Raw genomic sequence first — 26,029 nt, forward strand, 5'->3', positions numbered from 1 at the left:
GAAAGAACAAAGTAGGTGGGATCTCAATACCAGATATCAAACTGTATTACAAAGCCACTGTTCTTAAAACAGCTTGGTACTGGCACAAGAACAGACATATAGATCAATGGAATAGATATAGAGAACCCAGAAATCGACCCAAACCACTATGCCCAATTAATATTCGACAAAGGAGGCAAGAGCATACAATGGAGTCAAGACAGTCTTTTCAATAAATGGTGTTGGGAAAATTGGACAGATACATGCAAAAGGATGAAACTAGATCACCAACTCACACCATACACAAAAATAAACTCAAAATGGATAAAAGACTTAAACGTAAGACGGGAAACCATAAAAATGCTAGAGGAATCCACAGGCAGCGAAATCGCAAACATATGCCGAAGAAATTTCTTCTCTGATAATGCTCCTAGGGCAATGGAAACTAAAGAGAAAATAAACAAATGGGACTACATCAAAATAAAAAGCTTTTGCACAGCAAAGGAAACCATCAAAAAAACAACAAGAAGACCCACTACATGGGAGAACATATTTACCAATGATACCACCGATAAGGGTTTAATTTCCAACATTTACAGGGATCTCATGAAACTTAACAAAAGGAAGATAAACAATCCAATAAAAAAATGGGCAACGGACCTAGATAGACACTTTTCGAAAGAGGACATACAGAAGGCAGAAAGACATATGAAAACCTGCTCAAAGTCACTAATTATACGAGAGATGCAAATCAAAACGACAATGCGTTATCATCTCACACCTGTCATAATGGCTATCATCAACAAATCAACAAACAACAAGTGTTGGAGAGGATGTGGAGAAAAAGGAACCCTTCTGCACTGCTGGTAGGAATGCAGACTGGTGCAGCCACTGTGGAGAACAGTATGGAGCTACCTCAGAAGACTAAAAATGGAACTCCCATTTGACCCTGTGATCCCACTCCTAGGAATATATCCCAAGAAACCAGAAACGCCAATTAGAAAGGATATATGCACCCCTATGTTCATAGCAGCACAATTCACCATAGCTAAGATTTGGGAACAGCCTAAGTGCCCATCAGCAGATGAGTGGATTAGAAAAATGTGGTACATATACACAATGGAATACTATGCTGCGGTAAAAAAAAAAAAAAGGAACTCTTGCCTTTTGCAACAGCATGGATGGAACTGGAGAGCATTATGCTAAGTGAAATAAGCCAGTCAGAGAAAGATAAATACCACATGATCTCACTCATTTGTGGATTATAGAGAACAACATAGACTGATGAAAAGGGACAGACCCAAAGACTGAGAAACAGCGATCAGGCTATCAATCCCCAGAAGGAAAGTAGGGGAGGGCGGGGGTAAGGGGAAGAGATCAACAGAAGGACTTGTATACATGTATATAAGCCAAACCAATGGACATGGACAACGGGGGGATGGGAGCATGAGTTTGTGTGTGGGGGGGAGGTTAGGGGTTAAAGGGGGGGATGAGGACACATTTGTAATACCTTAACTAATAATAAAAAAAAAAAAGTTATATGATTTAAAGGTTTGGGTTTAAGCACGGTTGATTTATGGAAAGTATCCAGCTGAACTGATGCGAACAAAAGTGTAGTAGACCTGTGTAGAGAGCTGTTAAGTGAAATAATGTTACTTATGAAATAATCTGGCAAGTTGAATATTATATTAAATTTTAAGAAGTAAAAAAAAATAATAATAATAATAATTATGTATAACAGGGTATTATAAAAATTAAGTTACCAAGTTTTTATTAAAACATTTCTTACATACCATTATATTGGTTGGGCCGCAAAAATATTCCTTGTGGGCCGCATGCAGCCCGTGGGCTGTGAGTTTGACATGCTTGTTTTAGGCCACAGCTTAGTTGTCCCTCCTCCAAGAAACCCTCCTTGGTATCCCCTAGTCTACATCAGGCACCTCCTCTGAGCTCCCACAGCCCTGACCCCTCTGCCTGTGCCCTGACCACTCTGAGCCGTCGCTATCCGCTGATGGGTATGTTTCCCCACTAGGTCGGGCGGGCAGGACCCGAGGGCAGTCACTACTGGGTACCCAGCACAGATCTGCTAAACCAGACCCATATAATACACATCCTTCATTTTTCCATGGTTGAGCCAGTCCACTCTGGCAGGTGGCCCTAGAGGAAACATCCTTCCTCATTTCTTCAGCCCGTTGCTTCCACCCCATCCAACAGCCTCCGCTGGCCACAGGATAAAGGCAGTCAGGCCTGAGGTTGGGGTGAGAAGGAGAGTGGTTAGAGCATACGAGGCCCTGCCTCTGGTCTACCTCAGCCTTCCCCTGGAGAATGGCTGCCAGGCAGAATCCCAACACTGCTGATGGGTGTGGCCCTCTGAAGGCCTGGCACATGCAGGGGTAGGAAGGGTTGCTTAGTGGTGCTTCCTGAAGGCAAGATGCAGCCAGCACTTCCTCACTTCACAAGCAGCATCTCTTCTGGTCTCGTCTGAGGGATGTATTCGGATTCCCATTTACAGATGAGGAAACTGAGGCTCTGCCAACAAAGGCACCTAGGAAAATTGTACACGTTTCGACATTTGCAGTCTGTTGTATGTCAGTTAAGCCTCAAGAAGCTATTTATAAGGTGGGAGGGAAAGGAGTAATCTGGTGAATAGAAGCAAAGGACAAGCAGGGAGGAAGCCAGGGTATGTTGAGTTGTTGGAACGGGCGCTGGGTTCATGAAGATGCACAGTGCTGTTGTCTCTGCTTTGGGGCATGTGTGACATTGTTCACAGAAGAATATTTTCAAAGAGAATAGATTTTAAGGCCAGGAGAGAAGACAGTAGCTATAGGGATGTTGTTTAGAGAACTTGGGGCGGGGGGGGGCGGATTTCAGGATAACTGTTAGCCGTTGAGTACAAGTGTTAAAGTTCTTGAGTATGACAGTGTGTTGTGATGATGTAGGAGAGCGTCCTATTCTTTGGAAAAGTATAATGAACTACATAGGGGTGAAGCACCATGGTGGTGCCATTTACGATCAATGGTAGGAAAACATATATTCTGACACAGATGAATGAGGAGAGAGGAGATCAGGGTGGCAAAATATTACCGGCTGGTGGACCTAGGGTGGGTGTTTGGTTGTTACTGTGCTCGTCTCGAAGCAGAGATGTCCGGCTGGCGGGAGCTGCCTCTGCGGGTAGCAGTGCACGTCCCGCATGTGCACCTCTGCTCCTGGCCCTGCCTGTACCCTCAGGGCACGCACAGGCCCACCTCCTGGGCCTTCTCGCCCCCTTGTCTGGCAATAGTGAACCAGCCACTCTGTGGTGCATCGGTGCCCTCGCCAATTCTTGTCGTTACAGAAAGATTCCCCCAACAGTCCTATTTAAAATTGCCAGCACTCAGGCCCCACGCAAAGCACCCCGTGACTGTTCACTTGCACCAGCCAGCCCTGTGACTTCTGTTCTCTTCAGCATACGTGATTTTGTATTTCTGTTTTGCATTTCTTTTTGCTTTTGTGATTTCACAGACATTCTTAGAACTGGACTATAATGGACCCTCATGTACTATGTCACTCAGTACACTCCACTTTTAGCCATTTTTTTCTGCCACTTATTTGTTGACTAAAGCAAGTCATTTATGCTAAGAATGTGCCAGGTTCTGAATTGGGTTATTACTTCCTCACACTATAATTTAACCTGTCTCTCTCTCCCTTGAATTTTGTCTAAACTGGTCATTTTGGTCTAGGGCAGCGGTTCTCAACCTGTGGGTCGCGACCCCTTTGGGGGTCAAATGACCCTTTCACAGGGGTCACCTAAGACCATCGGAAAACACATATATAATTACATATTGTTTTTGTAATTAATCACTATGCTTTAATTATGTTCAATTTGTAACAATGACATTGGGGGTCACCACAACATGAGGAACTGTATTAAAGGGTCGCGGCATTAGAAAGGTTGAGAACCGCTGGTCTAGGGACTTGCTCAGAATCACAATGGGGTTTTGTTGTGTCCTGATCTGATTGGATTTTTTGGCAAAAATTCATCCACATTGCCTGTGTGATCTAACAGAGGTGTTGTTGGGAATGTGGTGGAGGTTCAGGCGAAAAGTGCAGAGGGTCATCGAGTGAGGAGGAGCCAGGATCCCCGCTGACCCCTCTCCCCTCTCTCTCCGCCAGTGCAAAGAGCCGTGTCACTCTTCTCTCTCAATGACCCAGCTCTGAGCCCGGACATGCCACCTGCACACAGTCCTGTCCACAGCCACCTGAGCCTGGAGAGAGGGCCCCCAACCCCCAGGACCACCCCTACCATGAGGTGAGGTTTCCCTGGGGACATCCAGGTGAGTGATAGCCACTGCAGGTCACCCCACCACCCGGTCTGCAGTGTCTGGGGAACATCTGCTTCCTCATCTGACGCTGTGGAGTGATCCACACGCTGGGCCCGCAGTGACCAAACCAGAGCGGGCCCTGTCCTCGTGGCCAGGTGGACACGACACTGTAATCCGTGCTCTCACAACTGTTGCACTTCCAGCTTTGAGAACTACTTACGTTGTGACTCCATTGTCCTCTCTGTCGGCTTCGGGGTCTCCTCCTCTGAATGTTCCTGATTCTGTGAATCTTCTCCCTAACGACAGCTAGGGGGTCCCTGCTGGGCTGTCTGGGACCTGGGAACGATAGGCAGGAACCCTGCCTCAGGAGGCTTCCTGGGGAAGGGAGGAGGACATGGGCCAGGCTGTCACATTTGCCATCTCACAGTTAGTGTAACATCTTTGACTGCATTGTCGTGGCAGACAATAAAATTAAAGAGGGAGATAGAATGGGAATAGCATGTTTGCAAGTCCGTGGGTGTAAAGAGTGCATGGCACATGTGCACAGCCGCCCTTCCCTCACAGGACTCTATATATCACAGTCATGGACCTTGTGGGCAGTACAAGCGATTTTTCAGGGTAATTTTGATTCTTCTTGTTGGTGTCACAGTGGCTTCACGACTCAACCTCCTCCCAAATGTGGCCCCACTGTAATTACAGGAACTAGGCAGCTACAGGTGGTGCCACCACAGAAAGGGTAGGAATAGAGTGGGTGTGGAACTGGTGGCACCTGTGACCTCTGGATGCTCTCCTGACCTCCTCCCACCGGCATCCCATCTCCCCCTGCAGAAGATCCAGGACCACGGAGGGAGGGAAGGGTGAGGGGCCGAGTCCTCTCCCCTTCTTGGGCTGAGACCCCGGGCTCCCTTCGTCTGCTGCAGCCCACCCCTCCCCAGCACCCACCAGATATGTGTGACCCACAGGCCAAGTGGAGCCTTCTACAGGAAGGGGCTGCCCACTGTCCCCTGAAGAGGCTAGGCAAGCCCAGGGCAGAGGAATCTGCAGAGGAGGAGCCATAGGCTAAGGTCCTGGGTGCAGTGTCCCTGCCTGAGCCTGGGTTTCTCTTCTGTCCAGTGGGTAATGACATGGTGACCTCCCAGGCTGCGTTGGGCCAGAACCTGTTAGATGGAGACCATGTGCAGTGCCAGCGGCTATCGTTGTCCTCCTCAGTCTCATTGCTAGTCCTGTCCACTCACAGGCCTGTGTGCTCCATGGATGTCTGCGGGATGGGTTCTTTGTCTCATGCCACACGAGCTGGTCACACTTGGGCAGGATTTCTCCCTAAGCACATACATGGTCCCTCCTCCGGGGAAAGCACACTTCAGGGCAGGCACAGGCACAGCCTTCAACCTCACCCACATCCACACACGTGCCCTCACTGGGCGGAGCAAGGCCAGGAAGAGAGCTGGCTTCTGGCTTTCCCCAGACCTACTCCTCCAGGCCCTGTTGGGATACCAGCAGGGAAAGGATGCCCCAGAACCTCAGGAGTGAGAGTAGCCTGACCCTGTCCCCTGTCTTTCCAGCGAGGAGCCACCCCTGGATCTGACAGGCAAGGTGTACCAGCTGGAAGTAATGCTGAAACAGCTGCACACGGACCTCCAGAAGGTAAGCCCCCCCACTCCACTGCCCAGACACTTGGGGGCCAGCAATGCTGAGGTACCTGTCCTCCCACCCCTGCAAATCTAGGGGAGGCCACCCATCTTTGAATGTAGTCATGAGTAAAGAGTAAAACGTGACACTACCGAAGGCTGGTGAACACAGAGAAATCACACGTTCTTGGAGGAAGAATAAATTAGTCTAACCTTTTGGGGGCAAGAAAAGTAATTATGTACCATGTTGACCCAGCAATTCCATTAGTGGGAATTTTCCCAGCAGGATCTCAAGCATGGGCACAGAGACCTGTGAGTGAAGGTGTTCATGCTGCACTGTTGGCAGAATAAAAAATGGGAGCCAGGCCCAGCTGGCATGGCTCAGTGGTTGAGCATCGACCTATGAACTAATTTTTTCCCCCTAATGGGAGCCAGTGTAGCCATCCCTGCACAGGTCAGTGCTGATAGACGTGACAGTTCACCCGGGCAGCAGGTATTCTGCAGCCCATTAAAATAGTCACATAAAACTATATATTTACTAATATACAAAAGAAATCCAATAACTTAAGTAACTAACTAAGCAAGCTGCAGAACTGTTTTCTAGAACAACATCATACTTGAAATAAATGTTTAATGTCCATGGGTCAGAGGACTACGTAGAAAGCAGCAGTCTGAATTGTTGTATTTACCTCCAGGGTAGAAAAATGAGGAGAAATAAGGATGGAGGATACTTTTCCTTGTTGCTTTCTATAGTTTGGGGTAAAAGGCAGCATATACTGTGAGTCTCAAGCACAAAAATCACAGGAGCTCTGGTTCAGATTTCACCCCAGCACCTCATGTGACCTTGGACGAGTTGCCACCTCTGGATGTGAAGGATCCTGGAAGGGTGTCCCAGGAGAGGCCATGGAGGCAGCCCTGCGTCCATACCCAGCTCCCCCTTGCTGTATGGGGCTGGGTTTCCCAACACCCTGGGTGGCTGAGGGTGAAATGAGGTGATAATAATCACAGTGATGTTTGTCAGACTATCCCCCAACATCACGCTGTTGTGTGAAAGCTCCACATAAATGACCTTAGGGAAAGCTCGCAGCCACCCCTTTTTAGAGTTGAGGCTATTGGTCTCAGAGAGATGAAGTGACTTGCCCGGGGTTACTCAGCTGTGAACAAGCAGAGCTGGGCTTTGCACCTGGCAGCCCAGCTCTAAAGCACAGCTGAGCCAGGGCTCACAGGCCCTAGGGAGCCCTTGGCTAGACCACTCTGCTGATGCCCACACCCCACCCTGCAGGAGAAGCAGGACAAGGCAGTGCTGCAGTCGGAGGTGGCCAGCCTGCGTCAGAACAACCAGCGGTTGCAGGAGGAGTCACAGGCCGCCAGTGAGCAGCTGCGCAAGTTCGCTGAGATCTTCTGCAGGGAGAAGAAGGAACTCTGAGGTGGAGAGGCCGCCTCACACCCCCACCTGGGTGGATGGGGGCTTCTGCTCTCCTCTCTCCCTTAGCTCAGCTCCTGGTTGCAGGTGTGACCAAGATCATCCAGCTAGGACCCCACCACACTCCCCTTAGACATAGAAACTCTCTGGGGCTGTGAGGTAGGGTCTGCTCATGGTTCTCGAGCCCCAGCAGGCCACAGGGCCTCAAGCCTCCCTTGGAACTGCTCACCTCTGGTCCTTGGGGTGGGGCCCTGCCCACTCTACCCCCAAGGGCCCTTCCTGCGGGAGGGGGGGGCAGGCATCCTGTCTCTTCCTAGGATCTAGACATCAAAGCTATAGGAAGGAAAGAGGGAGGGCAATAGTGAGTCTCTAAACTCCACAGCTCCAGGCGTTCATAATCCAAGTTTCTTCACCACATATAAGAGTTTGGGCTTGGCTTATGGGGCCCAGCCCCCTGCATGAGAAATCACAGTGTGAGCCGGCCCAATCTGCCCCACCCTGGAGAGATCAGAGCTCATGTGGAAACAGGCCAAGGCTCTCCTTCCTGCACGAGCGCCAAGAAGCACGGACATCACTCCCTCCCAACCCCATATTTCAAAAACATCCAGGAGCACATTCTTAGAGTTTCAATTATTTCTTGGGGGGTCCCAGGATAGAGAGGGGGAGCTCAAAGATCCGGAGTCATATGCTCTGAGGGGGAAACTATTTGCACACCATTTAGAGTCTTTTTCTATCAGCCACAGAGGCCATCGTGCCTGAGCCCCTCCGCGTGCGATTTGAGCTCCTGCCCCGCCAGGCCCAGCCGCAGAGCTGCCCAGCCCCCCGGCCCTGACCCCGCAGCCACGGCCTCTTCCAGGCACCAGGAGGGGCTCCAGGGAGCCCCCAGGTCACATGGGCCTGCCCACCCTCACTAGAGAGAAACAGCCTTCATCTCTCTGCTTTTGTTTTGTGTTTGCAAGTCCCTCAGCCCACCTTGTAGCCCCCACAGCAGTGGATTCTGGGCCACCCTCACTGTGCTCCCCGGAAGCCTTTGCTGTGGGAACCCCGAGACGCTGGTCCTCTAACGGCAATAAGGGGCAGCTTGCCAGGCAGCAAGCTGGTGTGACACTACGCTGTTCACCCAGGAAACAGAGTTTCTTTTTTCCTTTAAAAACAAATATATATATACATACACACATATATATATTTATTTTTTCACGTAGAGTTGTGCCAGAACAAGCCTGTGTGGCCACAGTCTGTGGATTCCCCCAGCCTCAAGCTGAGGATTGAGGCCAGTTCCCTGTGGCCGGTGTTCAGCAGGACTCAGAGGGACAAAGTGAGGGCGGGCAGGCCCATGTCTTTCCTTTTCAGGAATCACCAGAGCAGGAGAGCCGCGCGGGCCTGGCTCAGAACCGCAGCTCCAGGCTTGGAGCCAGCCCCAGCGGCCCGGTCCTTGTCCAGAGACCTCACCGCCTTCTCTTTGGGACCAGAAACCTCAGGGGAGGGGGTGCTGAGACACAGGCATTCAGGAAGCCAGAGAAAAAGACACTGACCATGTCCCCCTGCAGTCAGCCCCTGGCCCCTGGCAGCACTGGTGCCTGTGACAAAGCCTGCACATCTGCCACCTCCTCGTCCTCACCTGGGCTGTGGTGTGCGACAGGCTGCAGAGGGCCTGCCCGGTCCCCAGCCCTGGCCAACTACTGTGATGTCTCCACTCCTCTTCCCAGACCCCCATTTTGGACAGGTTCTCCAAGACCTCCCCACCCCCTTTCTTCAGACCCTAGGCTGGAGCCCGTGCTTCCCCAGCCCCTCGCTTTTAAGTTGTCACCTCATCTTCAGATCATTCTAATCATTTTGGGGACCTAATCATGTACATTGACAAGTGTAAATTATGATTTTTGGTTTTCTGTTATTTTTTAAGGATCTCTGCAAAACAAATCTATTTAATTTGAAGCTGGTGTTCTATCTGATGGGTAAGATAGAAGCATGATTTGGTTTGGGGTTTTTTGTATGATTTGTTTCATTTGGATTTTTTTATTCTTTTTTGTCTTTTTTCTATCCCTGTTTTGAGATTTTCTGGCATGTTTCTGGAGGTTTCAAAGAAAATAAATGTTTCATAGAAATGGTCTGTGTGTTCACTAGCTGGGCAGCTGCCTGGGGTCACTGATGAGAGGTGGTCCAGCATCAGCCCCCTCTTGTGTTCCCCTTGTCCCAAACAGTCACCGTGCGTGCGCACACACACACACACACACACACACACACACTCTTCCCTAAGTACCAGGGGACACCAACCTTGTAAACATTTTTTCCTTGAAACCCAAATGACAGAAATCCACCACTCAGACCGTAAAAGTCCTTCTTAAGTTAAAAAGAGGGAGTTGCCCTGGCCGGCTTGGCTCAGTGGATAGTGTCGGTCTGTGGACTGAGGGGTCCCGGGTTCAATTCCAGCCAGGGGCACATGCCTGGGTTGCGGGCTCGATCCCCAATGGAGGACGTGCAGGAGGCAGCCTATCAATGATTCTCTTATCACTCATGTTTCTATCTCTCTCTCTCTCCTTCCCCCTTCCTCTCTGAAATAAAGAAATATATATTTTTTTAAAATAAAAAGAGGGAGATTCTACCTCAGAAGTCACATACTACTAGTAAATGCCTGAAAGCAAGGCCCAGCCACAAAGTTGTGTTAGTTTTAGAATTAGTGGGCAACTTTTAAAAATGGAGATTGAACAGAAAGAAAGCCAGATTTCCAGCTCGGTAAATCTGTCCTTTAAGGGCCACCCACGCCTCCTCTGCCCAGGCAGTCACCCAGCCACTCCCTCCCACTCCCCCAGCTTGGGCTTATTGGCGCCCCATCCACCCAATGTGGGGAAGGGTGGTGCCAGGCACAGCGAGTTGGAGGTGTCCAAGACAGACTGACACCTCCCCTGTGACCTCCCCTGGCTAAGGCCTTTCTCTGGGGACTCCCATCTGGGGAGGGGCCGTGGACTCTGGGCCCCAGATCTGCAAACCCTTACAGTTTGACCCAGAGACCACAGTCCAAATCTCAAAATTCCACATGAAGATCCCAAAGTCTGGCCTCAGTCTAGATCTGAGATCAGCCCGACCCTCTTGGCAAGGTTGGCCAGGTGGCTGGGCTTTCTGGCCCACCTCACCCATTTCCCTGTCTCTGAGTCAAACCTGATGTCTCTTTAACCCAGACCCTTCCCTCACCACACACAAAATCTTTTTCCAAGACGGGTATATAGCCTTTTTCCAGAGGAGGTGGACCAGCTATTTTCACATCTCCTAAAAATTCTAGAGTGTTCCAGAAACTCCCTTCCCCACCCTCCTTGAGGCCCCATCCTCGACCGAGCTGCCCTCCCCCAACCAGGGAACAGTAGAACAAGCTGTTCTCACATCTTCTCCTGGCGCCTGTGACACACCAACTTCCAACACCCCACAACTCACACATGCACTTGCCAGCCCTCGCTCTCGCCTAAACTGTGCCCTGCTTGTCCCTTTCCCATTTTGCCCGATTTCAATGTCTGCCTCATCCTCCTGTTTCTCCTACAGGCGCCCTTTGGAGCCTCCCCTAGTCTCTCCCACCCCATCTCTGGCTTTCTCCTCACCCAATCTGAATCCCTTCATACCTTTGTCTCTCTCACAATTTTTCTATTGTCCCATTAAATTCTTTGTGTCCTTCTCTCCCATGAAATCTCATTCATCTCCTGTGTCCTTGTGCTGAGATTTTACCTGTCCCTGGATCCTAATTGTATCTCTCTCCCCAACGTGCCTCTCTTCTCCTTTTTCTCTCCTATTTTATGTGCCCTGGTTCTCTGCCTCCCCCATCAAATCTCTCTTCTACTTCTTCTCCAAGTCACTGTCTACTTCCTCTTCCTGTCTCTCCCCAACATGTCTATTTTTTATTATTTTTTCTCCCACTAAATCTCCATCTCTTCTCTTCCCCCATAATTCCTGTGGCTCTCCTCATCTGTATCTCTAGATTTTTTTTTTGCTTCCCTGTTCTTCTCCCTCCTGCTGTCTTTTTTCTGATTCTCTATAAATTTGTGATTCTCATATCTATGTCTCTGTCCTAATCACTCTTTCCTGGTTCCCTCTCCGCAACCCACCTCACCCAAATCTCAGCTTCCTAATGTCCCTATGTCCCTATCTTTCTCTCCCCTGCTCCTTCCCCTCCGCTCTTGGCCCCATACAGGAAGCCCCAGGTGATGTCTGGTACTAGGATGAGGTGCTCCTGGCACCCTGCCCTCTACCCCAGCCAAGGAGGGGCTGACCAACTTCATCTGTTCATCCCTTCCCTTCCCCCAGCCCCCAGTTCCCCGCCTTCCTCCTCTCAGCTTTCTGCTGCAGCTGCAGTAGTCCGTTGCCAGGACAACCACAGCTGGCTGGGCGGGAGCCCCCTCCACCCCATCCCCCTTCTTCCTTCTGCCAAGGCAGTGAGAAGGTGGGACAAAGCCAGAGAAAGGCGGGGTACAAGGGGGAGATGGAGGTGGGAGCCAGCTCCAGCTGTTAACCTGTTTCTTCTCCCCCAAATGAGGCCCCAGCTCCCCTTCTTGGTGACGCCCCAAACCAGCCTGGAGAAGGAGGTAGTCGTGGCAGAGGGGTCAGGCCCAGTTTAATACACAGAACAATTTAATTCACAGCAGAGGCAGGCAATAAAGGAGACTCATTTACAAGGGGGGGGCATGCCTGGATTGGGGGAGGCCCCCAAAATCCACAACCTCATCCACTTGCAATCTCAATTTCCCTTTTTTTAACCCGAACAATAAACATACACAACCACAAGAAATAACCACTCCCCCTTGTTACCCTCAATATGGCCAGTAAGGGGGCAGGGGTAGCCCGGCCAGGCCGGTGGGGATCAGGGCAGGGGAGGAGGAAAAACTAGTCCATTGCAGAGTCTGTGCTTCTCATCCCAGCAGGCGCTGGGCAGGGACCCGCCTGCCCCACCAGTAACTGTGGTGGTGGCAGACAGGGTGGGGCTCTCAGGAAGGGGCAGGAACAGATTTCAAAGCCACAGTTCAACATCATGCAGTATCCACAGTGGGCACCAAGAGGGGATAAAGGGTGGGCACCACACCCATCTGCCTTGGGCAAGAGTGGGGAATGGTGCCCACCTGGGGAGGGGAAGTGGGGTAGTTGCAGCTCCAAAACTGGGGGGAGGGGTTGCCAGGCAGGAAACTGGTATAGACTGGTGCCCTGTGGACTCACTCAGCAGTGCCCCCTCACCCAGCCAGGCCTTATAGGATTCTGTATATATTAATTTCTTTTTTTTTAACTTTTTGATTTTTTCTTTAGAAAAAGGCTGGGTCCAGGCCCTGGGCTGGCATCCACCACCCCTCATGCCCGCCCAGAGGCGGGGTATGGCTTTGAGGGGAGCAGAAGCCCCTGGTGCCCATTTGCCAAGGGATGGGGAAGGAGGGAGGAATAGAGAGGAGCCCTGCTGGGCCCACCAACCCGCAGGGCAAACATTCCACTCGCACAGAGGGGGTGGCCCAGCCTCCTCTCAGGCTTCCCGCGCCCCTTCCCACGGTGGCACATTAAGGATGAGAAGAGAGTAGAGGAGCTCTGAGAGGCAGATGGGCAAGCACCACCCCAGAGGTCCAGGTGAGCCAGAGCCAGGCCTAGGTGAGAGTGATGTAGGCAGAGGCCTTCTCTTTCAGGTGCCGAAGACACAGGTGACAACTCCAGCTCCCTGTGGGGTGGCCAGAGGACAGGGAGTTAGGCCCAGGTCCAGGGAGGGCTGCTCAGCCCCTCCTATACAGAGGGCAAGGTCTTCACCAGCAAGAAGACAACTTTCTAGCCCACCCACCCCAGTGGCATGCCCACCTCTTCTCTCACCTTCCGGGGGCTCCGCCATGGGGGGGCTCAGGCAGTACATGTGGTAACCCCGATCACAGTCATCACAAAACAGCAGCTGGTCCTGGGGGGGTGAGACCCGCCCAGTTAGCACCCTGGGAGCACAGGCACTAGAGATCCGGGTGGGGGGCTGGGGCAGGGGCTAGTCAAAGGGACTGGGGGAGGTGGGCCCTTCTGAAAGAAAGGACTCCCAGAGGTCTGGGCCACAGAATCTTCGCAAAACCCTGCTTAGCAGAGCAAAACACCCCTGAGCACTGTAAGTTGGCAATCTGTAGTGCAGGCTTTATCATATCTTATGGAACACTTAAAATGACACTGAGATGGCCTGATACCAGCTCCAAAAACAGTGGACGTGGGTTCAGGCCCAGCTATGCCATTTCCCTAGCTGCCTGACCTTGGGCAAGGCATTTCCCCTCTCTGTGAAGTGGGAACCAGGCACCTGCCTCAGAGGGTGGTTGCGAGGAGTCAGAAAGATGAAAAGTATTAAGTACCAGGCTCAATGAATGGCCACTAACAATAATAATAATACGGTTACTAGTGGTCACCAGCAAGGAGGCTCCAGGAAAAGGTGGAGGTGCCAAGTGGGGAGGCCAATGGGGATATGTCCTGGGGAGGTGAGGGCAGGGCACTCACATCATTCTCCGAGGTGCCACACAGGCTGCAGGACTTGCACTCGATGCACTGCCAGCGGTAGGTCCGAACGGCCGCTGTCATGTTCACCGTGAACTGTAAACACGAGGGGTGTCCTGGGGGCCGAGGGGCAGGGATGCGGTTAGGGGTCATCATGTCCCTGGTGACTACAGACGCGGGGGAAGAAATGACTCAGCCCTTACCCCTGGCTCATAATGATGAGCTTCTGTGGTCCTCAGCCTAACCCCATTCTGTCCAGGGTGCACGGCACCCTACTGCAAGCAGCACTACTGTGGCCACCATCTCCTACCCAGCCACCATGGCAACCGCATTCCATTACCCACAGTGCTGTGGCAACCACTTCCTACCACCCACAACACTGGGCAGCTACACTCTGTTAACCACTGTGTGGAGAGAACCACATAATGTAGCAACCACATTCTCCCAGCCACAATGCCATGGCAACCACCATTCACAGTCAGGGGGCATTCCAGAGTTCCTTGCAACCTAAGCCTGTTATACAGGATGCCCCAGCAACCAAACTGTTAATAGCAATACTCTGCAATGCCAATCCGCCAGTCCCCAAGTGCCACAACTACATTCTACTACACCCAATTGCCATGACAACCATATTACACTACCCACAATACCATGACAACCACAATTCATTAACCACTGGGCTGAGGCAACCACTGTCTGTCACCCACAAGTCCACCATGAGAAACCACATCTATTAACCACAGTTCCATGGCACCCTCTGTTATCCACAGTACCCAGGCAGTGGCAATCCATTACTCACTTATCACAACCCACTACCCACAATGCCTTGGCAACCAGCTCTCACTACTCCCCACCAGGGTAAGCACGTCACTCTGGCAATGCCAAGACAACCACATCCCATTATTCCCAGAGCTTCCTTGATCCCACTCAGTTTCCCACAATCTTCAGCAATGGAGTCAGCCCCACGGACTCTGGTTCTCAGTGCCCATGGGGCACTCTGGGTCTCCTTCCCCTCTTACCCCCCGCCCCCCCCCCCCCAGTCCTCACTCCTCTGCCTCCCATCCTCCAGACCTAAACTCCTGGAGTCCTCTCCACCCTGGCTCCCAGAAACCTCAGTGGGGGTGTCACCTGATCGCCCACAGTCAGCACAGGAGATGAGGTCCTCAGGACACCCTGTCTTCTTGGAGCCACCCAGACAGAAGTCACAGTAGCCATTGGGGATGACAGTGCCGTCAGGCCCCTTCTTGGCTGAAAGACAGCAGATGGGGTTGGTGTGGGCAGGCAGGGGCCCCCAGTCAAAGGCTGCTGAAGAAGTAGGGGCAGGGGGAGGCGTCCCTACCTGTGTGTTTCCTCTGTGCCTCAGGGACCCAGGCCAATTCTTTGTAAAACTCTGGGGAGTGGGGAGGGGACAGAGAGAGGGACTCTCACCATAGGCAAGGCTCCACCCTGTCCCCAGCCTCAGCTCCAGGGAGGGACCCTAGGTCTGGGCTTGGGGAGGTGGGAAGAGAGAGTACTACCCCAAGCTGTGGCCAGTAGCAAAAGAGACCTTGGGAACCCAAATAATTCTCATGAGGATCCCCCCATTTCTTTGTTGTCAAGTGACATGTCCTTTTTATTAGGTAAAAACTGACCAATACAGCTTTAGGCAGAGTCCACTGCTTCCCCATGCATTCACTTCCATCAGACAGCCACCCCCAACTATATAAAAAAGTGGGTAGGTACTACTGGCCAAGATCTGGTATGAAAACATTCAGAAGGAACATTGTGAACACAGAGATGCCGGGGTGTACAGTGGGAATAGAAAGAGACTGTCCTCTCCCACCAAGGGATGGGTGGGAAGATGGTTTCTCCACTGACAACCTCCCTCCAGGCCCTCCCCAATCCTTTAGCTGGCCGGGTTGGCATGGGATTGGCATGGGTGGTTCAAGGACTCCTAGGCCACAGACCCTGCCACTCCACCAAAGCTTAGCAGAGAAGGGAAAAAGGGAGGCAGGGACGGAGGGGAGTCATCTATCACCCCCCTCCCTCAGCTCTAATTGAAACAATAAATCAGACCCAGAAATATTACAGCCGGGAGAGAGGGAGAGAGAGAGAGAGAGAGAGAGAGAGAGAGGAGAGATGGTTGGTTGCCATGGCAACCCCAGAGCCAGCTTCCCCATGATCTGTGGGGGGAGGTGACGGCTGAGCTGGAGATTTTCCAGAAATGTCTAATGTGCCCCCTCCCTCCCAGGCTCCTAGCCCCCATTCCCAAGGCCCCTCACCAGCCCAAAGCCCGCCTGCCTGCTCACGTTTATGGTTGTTTTTCCGGTGGAAGGGCAGGGCGTGGCGCTCGGTGTTCTCCTCCCCCTCCTCCTCAGCCAGGTGGGTGTGGGTGTAGTGGTAGCTGAGCCCTGGCCGGTTCTTATACCGTTTCCCACAGACTGGAGAGCAGAGTGAGCATGGAGGGCCGGTCAGCCCTCCCAGCCCCTGCCACCTCCATTCTGGCCTCTGGGATCACACCTCCCCCTCGGCCAGAGGCCTGAGCATCCTCCCACCAGGGTCCTGAATAGGAGGAGGTGACCAGGAGCGGGCAGGTCAGGTGACTGGGCCCCACTCGCTCTCTTTCCCTCTCTTCAGAAGGACTCACTATCACAGACATACGGCTTGTCTCGGTCCTCCAGGGAAGCGGTGTCCTGGCGTTTCCGGAGACCCCCGATGCCATATGCCTGGGGGAAGAGCAGGAGTGAGGGGCCAAGAAAGGGAGGCAATTGAAAGAGTTCTCATCATTTGGGCCTGAAAGCTGAATTGCAGCTCTGCCGCTTCCTTACAGTGGCCTTACGTAATTCAACTTCTCTGGGGTTGTTTCCTCTCTATCTATAGCACAGGTATGAAGACAGCTCTAGTCCACCTTACAATCTCTGGTTTGCAGATGGCTTAACATAGCTGAGCCTCAACCTCCTCATCTGTGAAATGGGTATAAGATCCTCCTCCCCTCCCCCCGCCCCTGCTGTTCTGAGAGTTAAATGAGGCCAATTGGGGCAGGTCTGATCACTATGCCTGCTTAGTATACGGGGTCTGCTTTGAAGGGATGGATGATGGAGAGATACCTTTCCTTTGGCCCTGTTTTTCCTCCTGGGAATATCATCCTCCAAGTCTTCCACCTCAAGATCATGCGGAAACTCCAGCAACTGCTGTTTCTGAGCACCAGGAGAAGGGAGATTGGAGTCAAGAAAATGGGGAGCACTGTTCTGCTTTTGGGGGTTCTGTGCAGAGCTGGAGATTGGGTGGCAGGGCAAGTCAGAAGACCTTCCAAAGATAATGATATTTGGAAGACAAAGACTTAAGATGCCAGAAGGCCCTAGGGAGCCAGGGGAGGTTTCAGAGCAAGAATGGGATATGCCAGGGCAGAAGAGCTTGGGACCCAGGGGTAGTCCTACCTGGCAGTCCATAATGGCCTCTTCCTCCTTCAGCTCAATCTTCTTCTCCCCTGTCTCAGCACACAGGAGAGCCTCAAGGACCGGCCCTTCAGGAAGGCCGCCCTCCTTCTTCAGGGGTGCCTCACAGTCTGGGGACAAGGCCATGGGGAGGAGGGGTCAAGTGGGAAGTTGTCCCTGGAGGATTCCTCAAACTGCCCAGGTGAGAGAACCATGCGCACTGAGGGAGAGAAGAGGCTTTCCCACTCTCAACCAGCAGCAGATCTGAAGATTCAACTACACCTACTGAGGACGCTCAGACCCTGGAGAAGACACAGCCAGACCCTCAGAATCTCGAGGACACACTCAGGAGGACCCTTGTATATACCTATACACATGGAGGAGACCCCAGCCAGACCCTCACTTACACCTGGACAAATATGGAAGGATACAGATAGTCAAAGAGGATACACAGGGGAGACAGAACATTTTAGACAGTCAGACAAAGGAAGAGATACACCCAGACACTCAGATAACCTGGGCATGTGGAGGAGATACATGCAGACCCTTGGATACACCCAGAGACACTCAGATTGTTAGACCATCAGACATAGCCAGACCCACATGGGGAAGACACAGGCAGACCCTACTGTACACCTGGCCACACATGGGGGTGATAGACACACCTAGGGAGAATCACTCAGATGAATACACATAGACAATACAGACAGCCCCTCTGAGGCAGTCAGACACACCCAGGAAGATACAGCCAGGTAGACACCTGAGCCTAATATATCTGGACTCAAACAGATCCTTGGACAGGGAAAAGAAACAGCCAGTGATCCTGATAGTACTGGACACATTTAAGTGGTAAGGCCAGACACTCTGGTGGACCAACACACATGGCAGAAACATACCTAATACACCAGGTACTAAGGAAAGAGAGACATTCCAAACATCTGGGCACTCAACGGAAAAGGCAGCCAGGCACCCTGATATCACACACACACACACACACACACACACACACACGGAAATAAACCTGCTAATACACTTGAAAACACCTGGAAAGAGACTCAAGACACTTAGATACACTCCACTACAAACGGCAAGAGTTACAATCAGACTCTCTGACACACCCACAGGAAGAAACAGAGCCAGACATTCTGACACATCCCAGCTCACAAGGGGAGATGTACAAAGGCTGGATACACCTAGACACACATAACAGACACCACTCTGCTCTCAAATACACCTGGGCCCACGTGGAAGATACCATCTGAAGCTCAGCCACTCAGGGAAAACTGGAGAATCCATGGACTATACCCAGGCACACACAGAGAGACACACAAGCCAGCCACGCAGACACTGGCTAGAAGGGAGAAAAGGTGAAGGCTCAGACACCCACTGGCATGCCACACACTTAGCAGTGCAGGGGGAGCACATGGAGGCCACCCCAGGCACAGACAGCTCCACCCACCGATCTTGTACTCGCAGGGCCGGAGTCTGGGGTCCTCCAGGATATTGAGTCTCCGTTTTTTTCTCCAACAGCGAGCGGGGTACGTGTAGATCTGTCCTGGAGCCAAACCTGGAGTGAAATGGGAGGTAAAATTTTGGGCTTCATTGTGGCCACCCGGCCCCACCCCTACCCATCCCTCCACCACCCTCCCAGCGGGCACCTGGCCCACGGTGGGTCTTCTCCATCCAGATGTAGCAGTTGTTCTGGGCCACTCCGGTCTGAGAGTCGAGGAAGGGCAGGCGCAGGCTGCGCTCGGCACACAGGCGCGCGTTGTAGCTGCGGCAGTGCTCAATGGCCTCGCGGTAGAAGTCCTCGCCTAGACTGCAAGGGGCAGTGAGCAGGCCAGCAGGCGGCTGTCAGCAAGGGCAGGAGCGCCAGGTCGCCAGCATCCCTCCCCCAACCCTCCCGTCTAGAATGGGTGGGCAGAATCCTCCAACCTCACCTCTCCCCTCCTGTCGCTCCTGGACTCAAGAGCCCCCCGCCTGGGACTCAAGCAGGCCTCTAGCCAAGGAGTAGATATACACAATATAGAAACAAACAAAAATACACTGGGCCCCATTCATATGTGCACATATCCAAACACACAACACAAAAAATCGCACATAGTCACATCAATTCACATACAAAGAGAGATATCCTAAGACACAAAGGAGAAACACAAATCTAACATACGTGCACATACACATATCTACTGAAACACAAATATCCCAAGTCACAGTGTAGGAACGAACAGATCACACATGTACTAGTTTCCATGCACAAGTATGCATCACATATCCAAAGACACCCAACATAAATCACCCACACAGACACACAACATGCAAACCAGACAGATCAGACACACCATAGCACACATAACACACTCAAGCATCCAAACACACACACAAATGTTAAAAGAAGGAATGTTAAAGCAATCTACCCATATGCACTTACACACATGACAGAGACACAACACAAACAAAATCACACACACACACACCCACACACACACACTGAAGGGCCCCCCGGAGTTTGATTCTGGGACAAGGGCAAGTGCCTGGGCTGCAGGTTCACTTGCTCCGGCCCCAGTCGCTCCCTTCCGTTGCTCCCCGCCCAGGTCAGGGCACAGGTACATGAGGGACAGTAGATGTGTCTCTCTCTCACATCAATGTTTCTCTCTCTCTCTCTCTCTCTCTCTCTCTCTCTCTCTCCACTTCCCTCCCTCTCTCTGAAAACCAATGGAAAAAAAATATCCTCAGGTGAGGATTAACAAAGCAAAAACAAAATAACATATTCAACACAAAGACACACACATATACAACATAGATATAGCTACCCACATTCAAACAAAAATTTACACAGACACATGCACACCTACATATCCAAAGACACAGAACACAAATGATGCAGTTTCAAAGGAAAGGTACACACGCTCAGACCCAGTGAAGCACATCCCCAATGAAACACACATATCCCCGAAGAACAGAACACAAACAAGTGACAGACACTCTACATCCCAAGACAAAGGTGGTGTGGGCTTCACCCAAGTTTACCAAGGTCCCCGCACCCCACAGCCATTTTATCCTCTCCCCTACCTGGGGGTCGCCGGGGGGCATGCCCTGCCCCGAAGAGGGCTCCGACTTCCCCACACCCTCCGCCTTCCCAGGAGCGGTGCGTCGACCCCAGACACCCAGTCACACACTCGCACCCCCACACAGCCGGGCCACAGTGACAGCCCGACTCCCCATCGGCCCCACCCCCAGTCGACACACACGCGCGCGCGCGCGCCCTCCCCCCCTCCCGCCGGCCCGCATCACCTCAGGGGGCCGGGGATGACCGTGGCCATCTTGCTCCCCGGGTCCTGCCCCCAGCAGGTCCCCGCGGGTCGGTCCTCCTCGCGCACGGGCGGGCAGGCGCGGAGGCCGCCCATCCATTCATTCCCGGGGGGGCGGGAGTACGGGGGCCACAGCCAATCAGGGCGGCGGGGCGGGCCCGCCCCTGCCATGCTGGGAGTCGTAGTCCCGGCCTGGGGGCGGGCGGGATCCCGCGGGGACGCGGGTGCAGAGGTGGGGCCCAGGCAGCGCGGCCACGCACACATGCTCACTCATACACACACCTGGGCTCACGGGCGTACACTCACACTCACACCTGGACTCGCACACGGCCATTTACATACAAAGTCACACATACACTCACGCTTCCCACGTAGACTTACGCACACTCCACTCCCACACCCCACATATACTCACATACATCTACACTCACACAGTCTTCAGTGCCGGGGGACCCGGAGACACTACAGGTGCCCACACAAACATCCCACCGACAACCCCGCACGCACGCAGACTAGGCTCGCTGACACTGCCCCTCCCCACCCCCGCTCCCTAGTCCCTCCCAGCTCCAGAGAACCCTGCCTTGTGGGTCCCACTCGAGGCTGCCACTCTCACAGTGACCCCACCCAACCTGTTCAACCCCTTGGAAGGCCAAACAGTGGCGGTGCTAGTTAGGGACTGTAGCCACACCTCTTAGGTTCAAATCCTGGCTCTGCCACTTGGTGGCCATGTGACCTTGGGCAAATGATTTAATCTTTCTGGGCCTCAGTTTCCTCATCAGAGTGGTGCCTCATTGTATTGTTGTGAGGATTAAATGAGTAACTATAAGTAAAGTGTTTTAAAAGGTACCTGGCAGGTAGTAGGTGCTCAATAAATTCATCCCACAAAAAGAATCTGATATGTACTAAGATGTAAAATGGTGCTATAATTACCATTATTAGAAAGAATAATGCCTGGCACATAGTAAATGCTCAATAAATATATGTTGAATGAATAAACAAATATACTGAACAGCCACCATATGCTGGACACAGTTCTCAGTGCTTTACAGGGCTTAACACATTTAGTCTTCATAATAACCTTCCAGGGTGATGGTGTTATTACCCCTACTTTCCGGATGCGCAGGGAGGTGCAGCTACATGTTCCCTGCTCTTGGAGGCTGTTTGAAGTGTGACTGAGGGAAGGATTCACTCGCCCAGATGTCTGTGTCCCCAAGTGGGCCTTACTGCCTTCTCTTTCCCACTGTCTCTCACAGTAACTCTACCCTGAGGAATCCCCAGAGTGCGAGTTGACTCACCTAGTCACACACACACTCTCTATGCGCACACCCACAGCCCTCCTAGTCCAAACTTTGTGTTCAGGTTTGAGCCTCCGTATGGACGAAAACACCCACTAGGGGGCTCTCCAGTAGACAGAGCAGGCATATTAGCCTTCACCTCTTTTGTTACTTCATACCCTCACCTCCCCCTGACAAGAGGATCCTCTCAGGCCTCCAATCCATGGTCACTCCTACACACACACACACACACACACACACACACCTCTAGTCTAAAACCCCTTCCACAAATTCTCCCCATCTGCTTCAGGTAAGGCCTTGAGGGAGGGGGTCTCTGCTTCACATCTGGCCCAGAGGTGTGACAAGGGGAATAGTAAAATATACTGGCAGCCCCACTCTCACTCTGGCCTCCAGGCCCCTATAGTGGCCACTCCATATGTCCACAGTAAGCGTGTCAGCTCAGTTCAGAGGGTGCCCTTGCCACCTTCCTCTCTCACCTGCCACCACCATCACAGCTCCCCAACACTCCCTCTAACACTTACTCCCCACACCTCTAGCCTCAAAAACCCAGGTTTTCTCCTTCCCCATCCCAGAACTCTCAAATCAATTCCACCCATTTGGGGCCTTCATGTAGACACTTCACCTCCTCCAGGAGGCCTTGTCTGTCTGCCAGCACAATTTGACCTACAGACTCAGGTGGAAACTTGGAGAGGGATATTCCACCCTTTTCTTACTCCTGCCACCTTCACAGACCCCTCTTCCAGTTCTATCCCCTGCCCAAACAATCCTATCACCACCTCACCCCCCCCCCCCCGCCCCCCGCTCTTTGGGAAACTGGACCACAAATGAAATCAATATTGACACTTCTCCTACTAGTCACTACATTTAGTGTATGAAGTGCTCTACAAAGATCAAACAGCCCCCTGAGGTAATAAGAACGGCTGATTCCCCAATTCACAGAAGGTAACACTGCGGCTGGGGAAGGGGAGAACTAATGGCTCAAGCTGGGTTTGAACACAGGCACTCAGAACTCCCGAGGGCTGCACCTCCGGCCTCTCACTCCCAAGGAGATCTGACTTGTACATTCTTTCAGGAGTCCCTCCCTTCGCCCCTGCACAATCCTCAGAAGGTGAGAGAACGGAGGGTGCTGGCACTCCCACCCAAATGCTGACTCTGGCCTCCAGGTCCCTGCAATGGGTTGCCCCACATTTCCTAGAGGTCTGGGTAGATCCGTGTGAGGAGGCCTGGATGTCTGCCTATAGATCCACCAAAAACAGGAATCTGGTCCCAGCCGGTGGAAGGTATCCCTCACAGAGGAGACATCTATCTGTGTGTGCTGAAAGGAGTCCTCATCACACACCATCTCCTACTGACCCAAGCCCCACACCCGCCCTCTAAACCTGCTTTTGCACACCGCTAAGCCACACGTGCAGGTGCGTGCCTAGGAGCCTCTGCCCACCATCTCTCCCAACTTCTCTCCGCCAGAAACGAGAGGCAACTGGGGCTTTAGGTCTACACACCAGCACAGCCCTAAGGGTGAGGAGCGCTCCTGAGCCACTCCACTCTCCTCACCTCCCAGCACAGGTGCTCAAGGTCAAGGCAGGGGGCGCAAAGGGTTGGGGGAAGGTTGGGGAAGGTAACCCCGGCCCCTATGTCTTCTACCCTAGCGCAAAAAGAGGGGGAGGGGAGTGCGCGCTGGCCAGCTGAGGAGGGTGGACGCCAGCGGCCGCGCGCCTGTCACTCGGAGCACGCAGTCCCCGCCTGGGAAAGGGGGTGGGGAGCGCTGGGACCTTGGAGTTCAGGGTCCCGACGAGGGAAAGAGGTGAAGAGATCGAGGAGAGGGGAGATATGGGAGGGTGCTAGGCTCGAACCCAGACATCCTGGGTCCCAGACACTGGGCCCAGGAGGAAGCTAAGGAAAGGAGAAGGGACTTGGGCAGGAAGAAAGGGAGGGAATTCTCAGAGACTGAGGGCACTCCCAGAGCCCTCCCCGGAGGCATCCTGTCCCCAAGAGGATGGGAGATGCTCGAGTTAGATGTGTATGAGCGGGCAAGGGAGGAATCCCACGCTCTAAGCTGACCGCGCATCGGGGCTTCTAGGTCCTGGAGACCCGAGGAGTAAAAAGGGAGACAACAGGGATCTCCCCGGGAATCCCCGAAATCTCAGCTCCCACCCCCGGTCGCGGGGGCCGAGAAAGAGAGGGAAAAAGAGAGAAAGGTGCTTTGATGAGGTGGGAAAGAGAGACCCTGGAGACTGAGGTCTGGACTTGGGCGCCGGACTCCCAGCCCCATGTCCGGGCAGGCCCGCGCCCGGGAGACCAGGAGGAGGAGAGATGGAAGAGGAGGAGAAGGAAGCCCCTACCCCCACTCTGGGTGGGAAGACGGCCTCCACCCCCACCCCTCCGCCCCAGCCCGCGCCACATTCCTTCACTGACAGCGACAAAGAAGGGGCTCCCCCGCGACCCTGAAGGAGCTCCCAATCCCAACCAACCCCAAGGAGACACAGGGGAGTGGACCCCCCAGGGGGCATGGGGGCTGCGCTGGGAGGGGCATTCAACTACCCTCCGCGCACTGCATCCCACCCACCGCCCCTTGCCAGGGCGGGGGAAAGGCGGGGGTTACAGAGGGACGTGGACGGCAGGGACACTCACGACTTGAGCGGGTTCTGAATGGCGGTGGCCATGGCCCGCTCGGCAGGGCCGCCTCCGGGCCTGGGCGCCGCTGCCGCCGCGCGCGGGCCCAGCCCGGCCTGAGCCACCCGCTCTGCCGCCCAGCGCGCTACGATTTCATTCATTCTTGGGGCTGCGGCGCGAGCGGAGTGGGGCGGGCTGGGGGCGGGGCTGGACCAATCCCCGCGCCTCCGGGCGCACGACGGGACGTGGAGTCTGGGGGCGCGCGGCGGGGCCCCAAAGCACTCCTAACTGGACTACACGTCCCAGGGGGCGTCGGGAGGGTCGGGCGCCCATTGGCCGCTGGGGATACAGGGCAGGGCGGGGCTCGCCCCTGAGCATCCTTCCCTCCCAGGGGTGCTCCATTCCCAGCTAGGACTCTATCCTCCAGGCACCGCGTGGGGGGGAGAGGGGTAGCCGGTGTCCCTGGCTTCTGGGTCTCCCCAGGGCATGTGGACGACCGCAGGCTCTGTCTTGGATTCTTGTCTATGCCTGCTTGTCTGGGTGTCTCTTCTGTGTAAGCCAATCTGTGAAGGAGCAGGGGGTTAATCAATGCCTTTGTTCCTTTTAAGTGTTTGCTATATGCAAACACTCTCCTAGCCACTGGGAATACAGCAGTGACCAAACAAGTCGCTGCCCTCAAGGAGCTGACCTTCTAGTAAAGAAAGACAGATGATAAACAAAACAAACAAAAAAAAGATAAGATCATTTTAGAGAGTGGTTAGTGCTATAAAGAAAGGGGTGACTTCTCTGAGAAAGTGACATTTAAGCTGAGACTTGAGAAATTGCCAGCCATGCAATGTATGGGGAAGGGGAACACGCTTGGCATGTGCAATAATCAGTAAGAAAGCTAGTGTAACTGGAGCAATGGGGGGGGGGGTGTAGGGGGACAAGCTTGGGGAGAGAGCAAGGGTCCAGATCATGTAGGGCCTTGTAGGCCATTATAAAGAAAATAGATTTTGTTCCAAGTGCAATCAATCATCCTTGACTCTCTTCTTCTTTTTCACACACACACACACACACACACACACACACACACACCCCAAGCCATCAGCAAATCCTGTTATCTTTACATTCACAAAATAAATCCGGGACCCATCCTCACTTTTCCTCTTCATATTGTCTCCCCCTGAACAGCCCCACAGCAGTCAGAGGAGACTATCTAAAGCATATGGCATCACACTGCTCTCTGGCTTAAAACCTCAATGACTTCTTTCACAATTAAAATAAAGTGCAATGCCCTCAAAGCCTTTCTGGATCCCCTCCCTAGACCCCATCACATTTCCGACCTCATCTCCTTTCTTCTTTCCCTTGACTTACCTTTCTTCAGCTACACTGGCATCCTCTCTGTCGCTGGAACATTCCAATCCTGCTTCCGTCACAGGAACTTTGCACCTGCTATGTCCTCTGCTAGAATGCTCTACCCCCATATACCTACATGGCTTCATTCCTCTCTTTATTGAGGTTTCTAATTAAACCAGAGGCCCAGTGCACAACATTCATGCACTGATGGGGATCCCTTAGCCCGGCCTGTGCCTTCTCACAGGGAGTGGCCTAAGCTGGCAGGC

General features: G+C 52.9%; 2 protein-coding genes across 31 annotated transcripts in view; one reads left to right on the forward strand and one right to left on the reverse strand.

Moving 5' to 3' along the window:
- Positions 1-9,433, forward strand: part of SIPA1L3 (signal induced proliferation associated 1 like 3) — a gene marked incomplete at its 5' end in the record, with an annotated part of 148,841 nt that extends 139,408 nt beyond the window's left edge. The window contains 3 exons of the mRNA XM_081106713.1: positions 4,132-4,267; positions 5,843-5,924; positions 7,191-9,433. Of these exons, the coding sequence (XP_080962839.1) occupies positions 4,132-4,267; positions 5,843-5,924; positions 7,191-7,334 (362 nt within the window). The 3' untranslated portion in view covers positions 7,335-9,433. The remainder of the gene's footprint in view (positions 1-4,131; positions 4,268-5,842; positions 5,925-7,190) is intronic.
- A 2,472-nt stretch (positions 9,434-11,905) lies between these two features.
- DPF1 (double PHD fingers 1) lies at positions 11,906-25,970 on the reverse strand (the record flags this gene model as incomplete). 30 transcript variants are annotated; one of them, XM_081106686.1, is made up of 12 exons in its annotated part: positions 11,906-13,002; positions 13,149-13,230; positions 13,800-13,912; positions 14,925-15,044; positions 15,136-15,186; positions 16,085-16,216; positions 16,423-16,501; positions 16,883-16,972; positions 17,213-17,340; positions 18,669-18,776; positions 18,868-19,028; positions 25,782-25,970. In XM_081106686.1, 12 exons carry the CDS (start codon positions 25,907-25,909, stop codon positions 12,932-12,934), a joined length of 1,263 nt encoding a protein of 420 aa, XP_080962812.1. In that variant the 3' UTR covers positions 11,906-12,931. The 30 variants fall into 30 exon arrangements, with proteins under 30 accessions (XP_080962812.1, XP_080962831.1, XP_080962809.1 ...); XM_081106705.1 differs by lacking the exon at positions 25,782-25,970 and adding an exon at positions 24,444-24,591; XM_081106683.1 differs by lacking the exon at positions 25,782-25,970 and adding an exon at positions 24,444-24,590 and having other exon boundaries at positions 13,149-13,224.
- Positions 25,971-26,029: the final 59 nt, after the last annotated feature.

The sequence above is a fragment of the Myotis nattereri genome (genome assembly GCF_964212035.1).
Source record: "Myotis nattereri genome assembly, chromosome: 15".
Classification (NCBI taxonomy): Eukaryota; Metazoa; Chordata; class Mammalia; order Chiroptera; family Vespertilionidae; genus Myotis; species Myotis nattereri.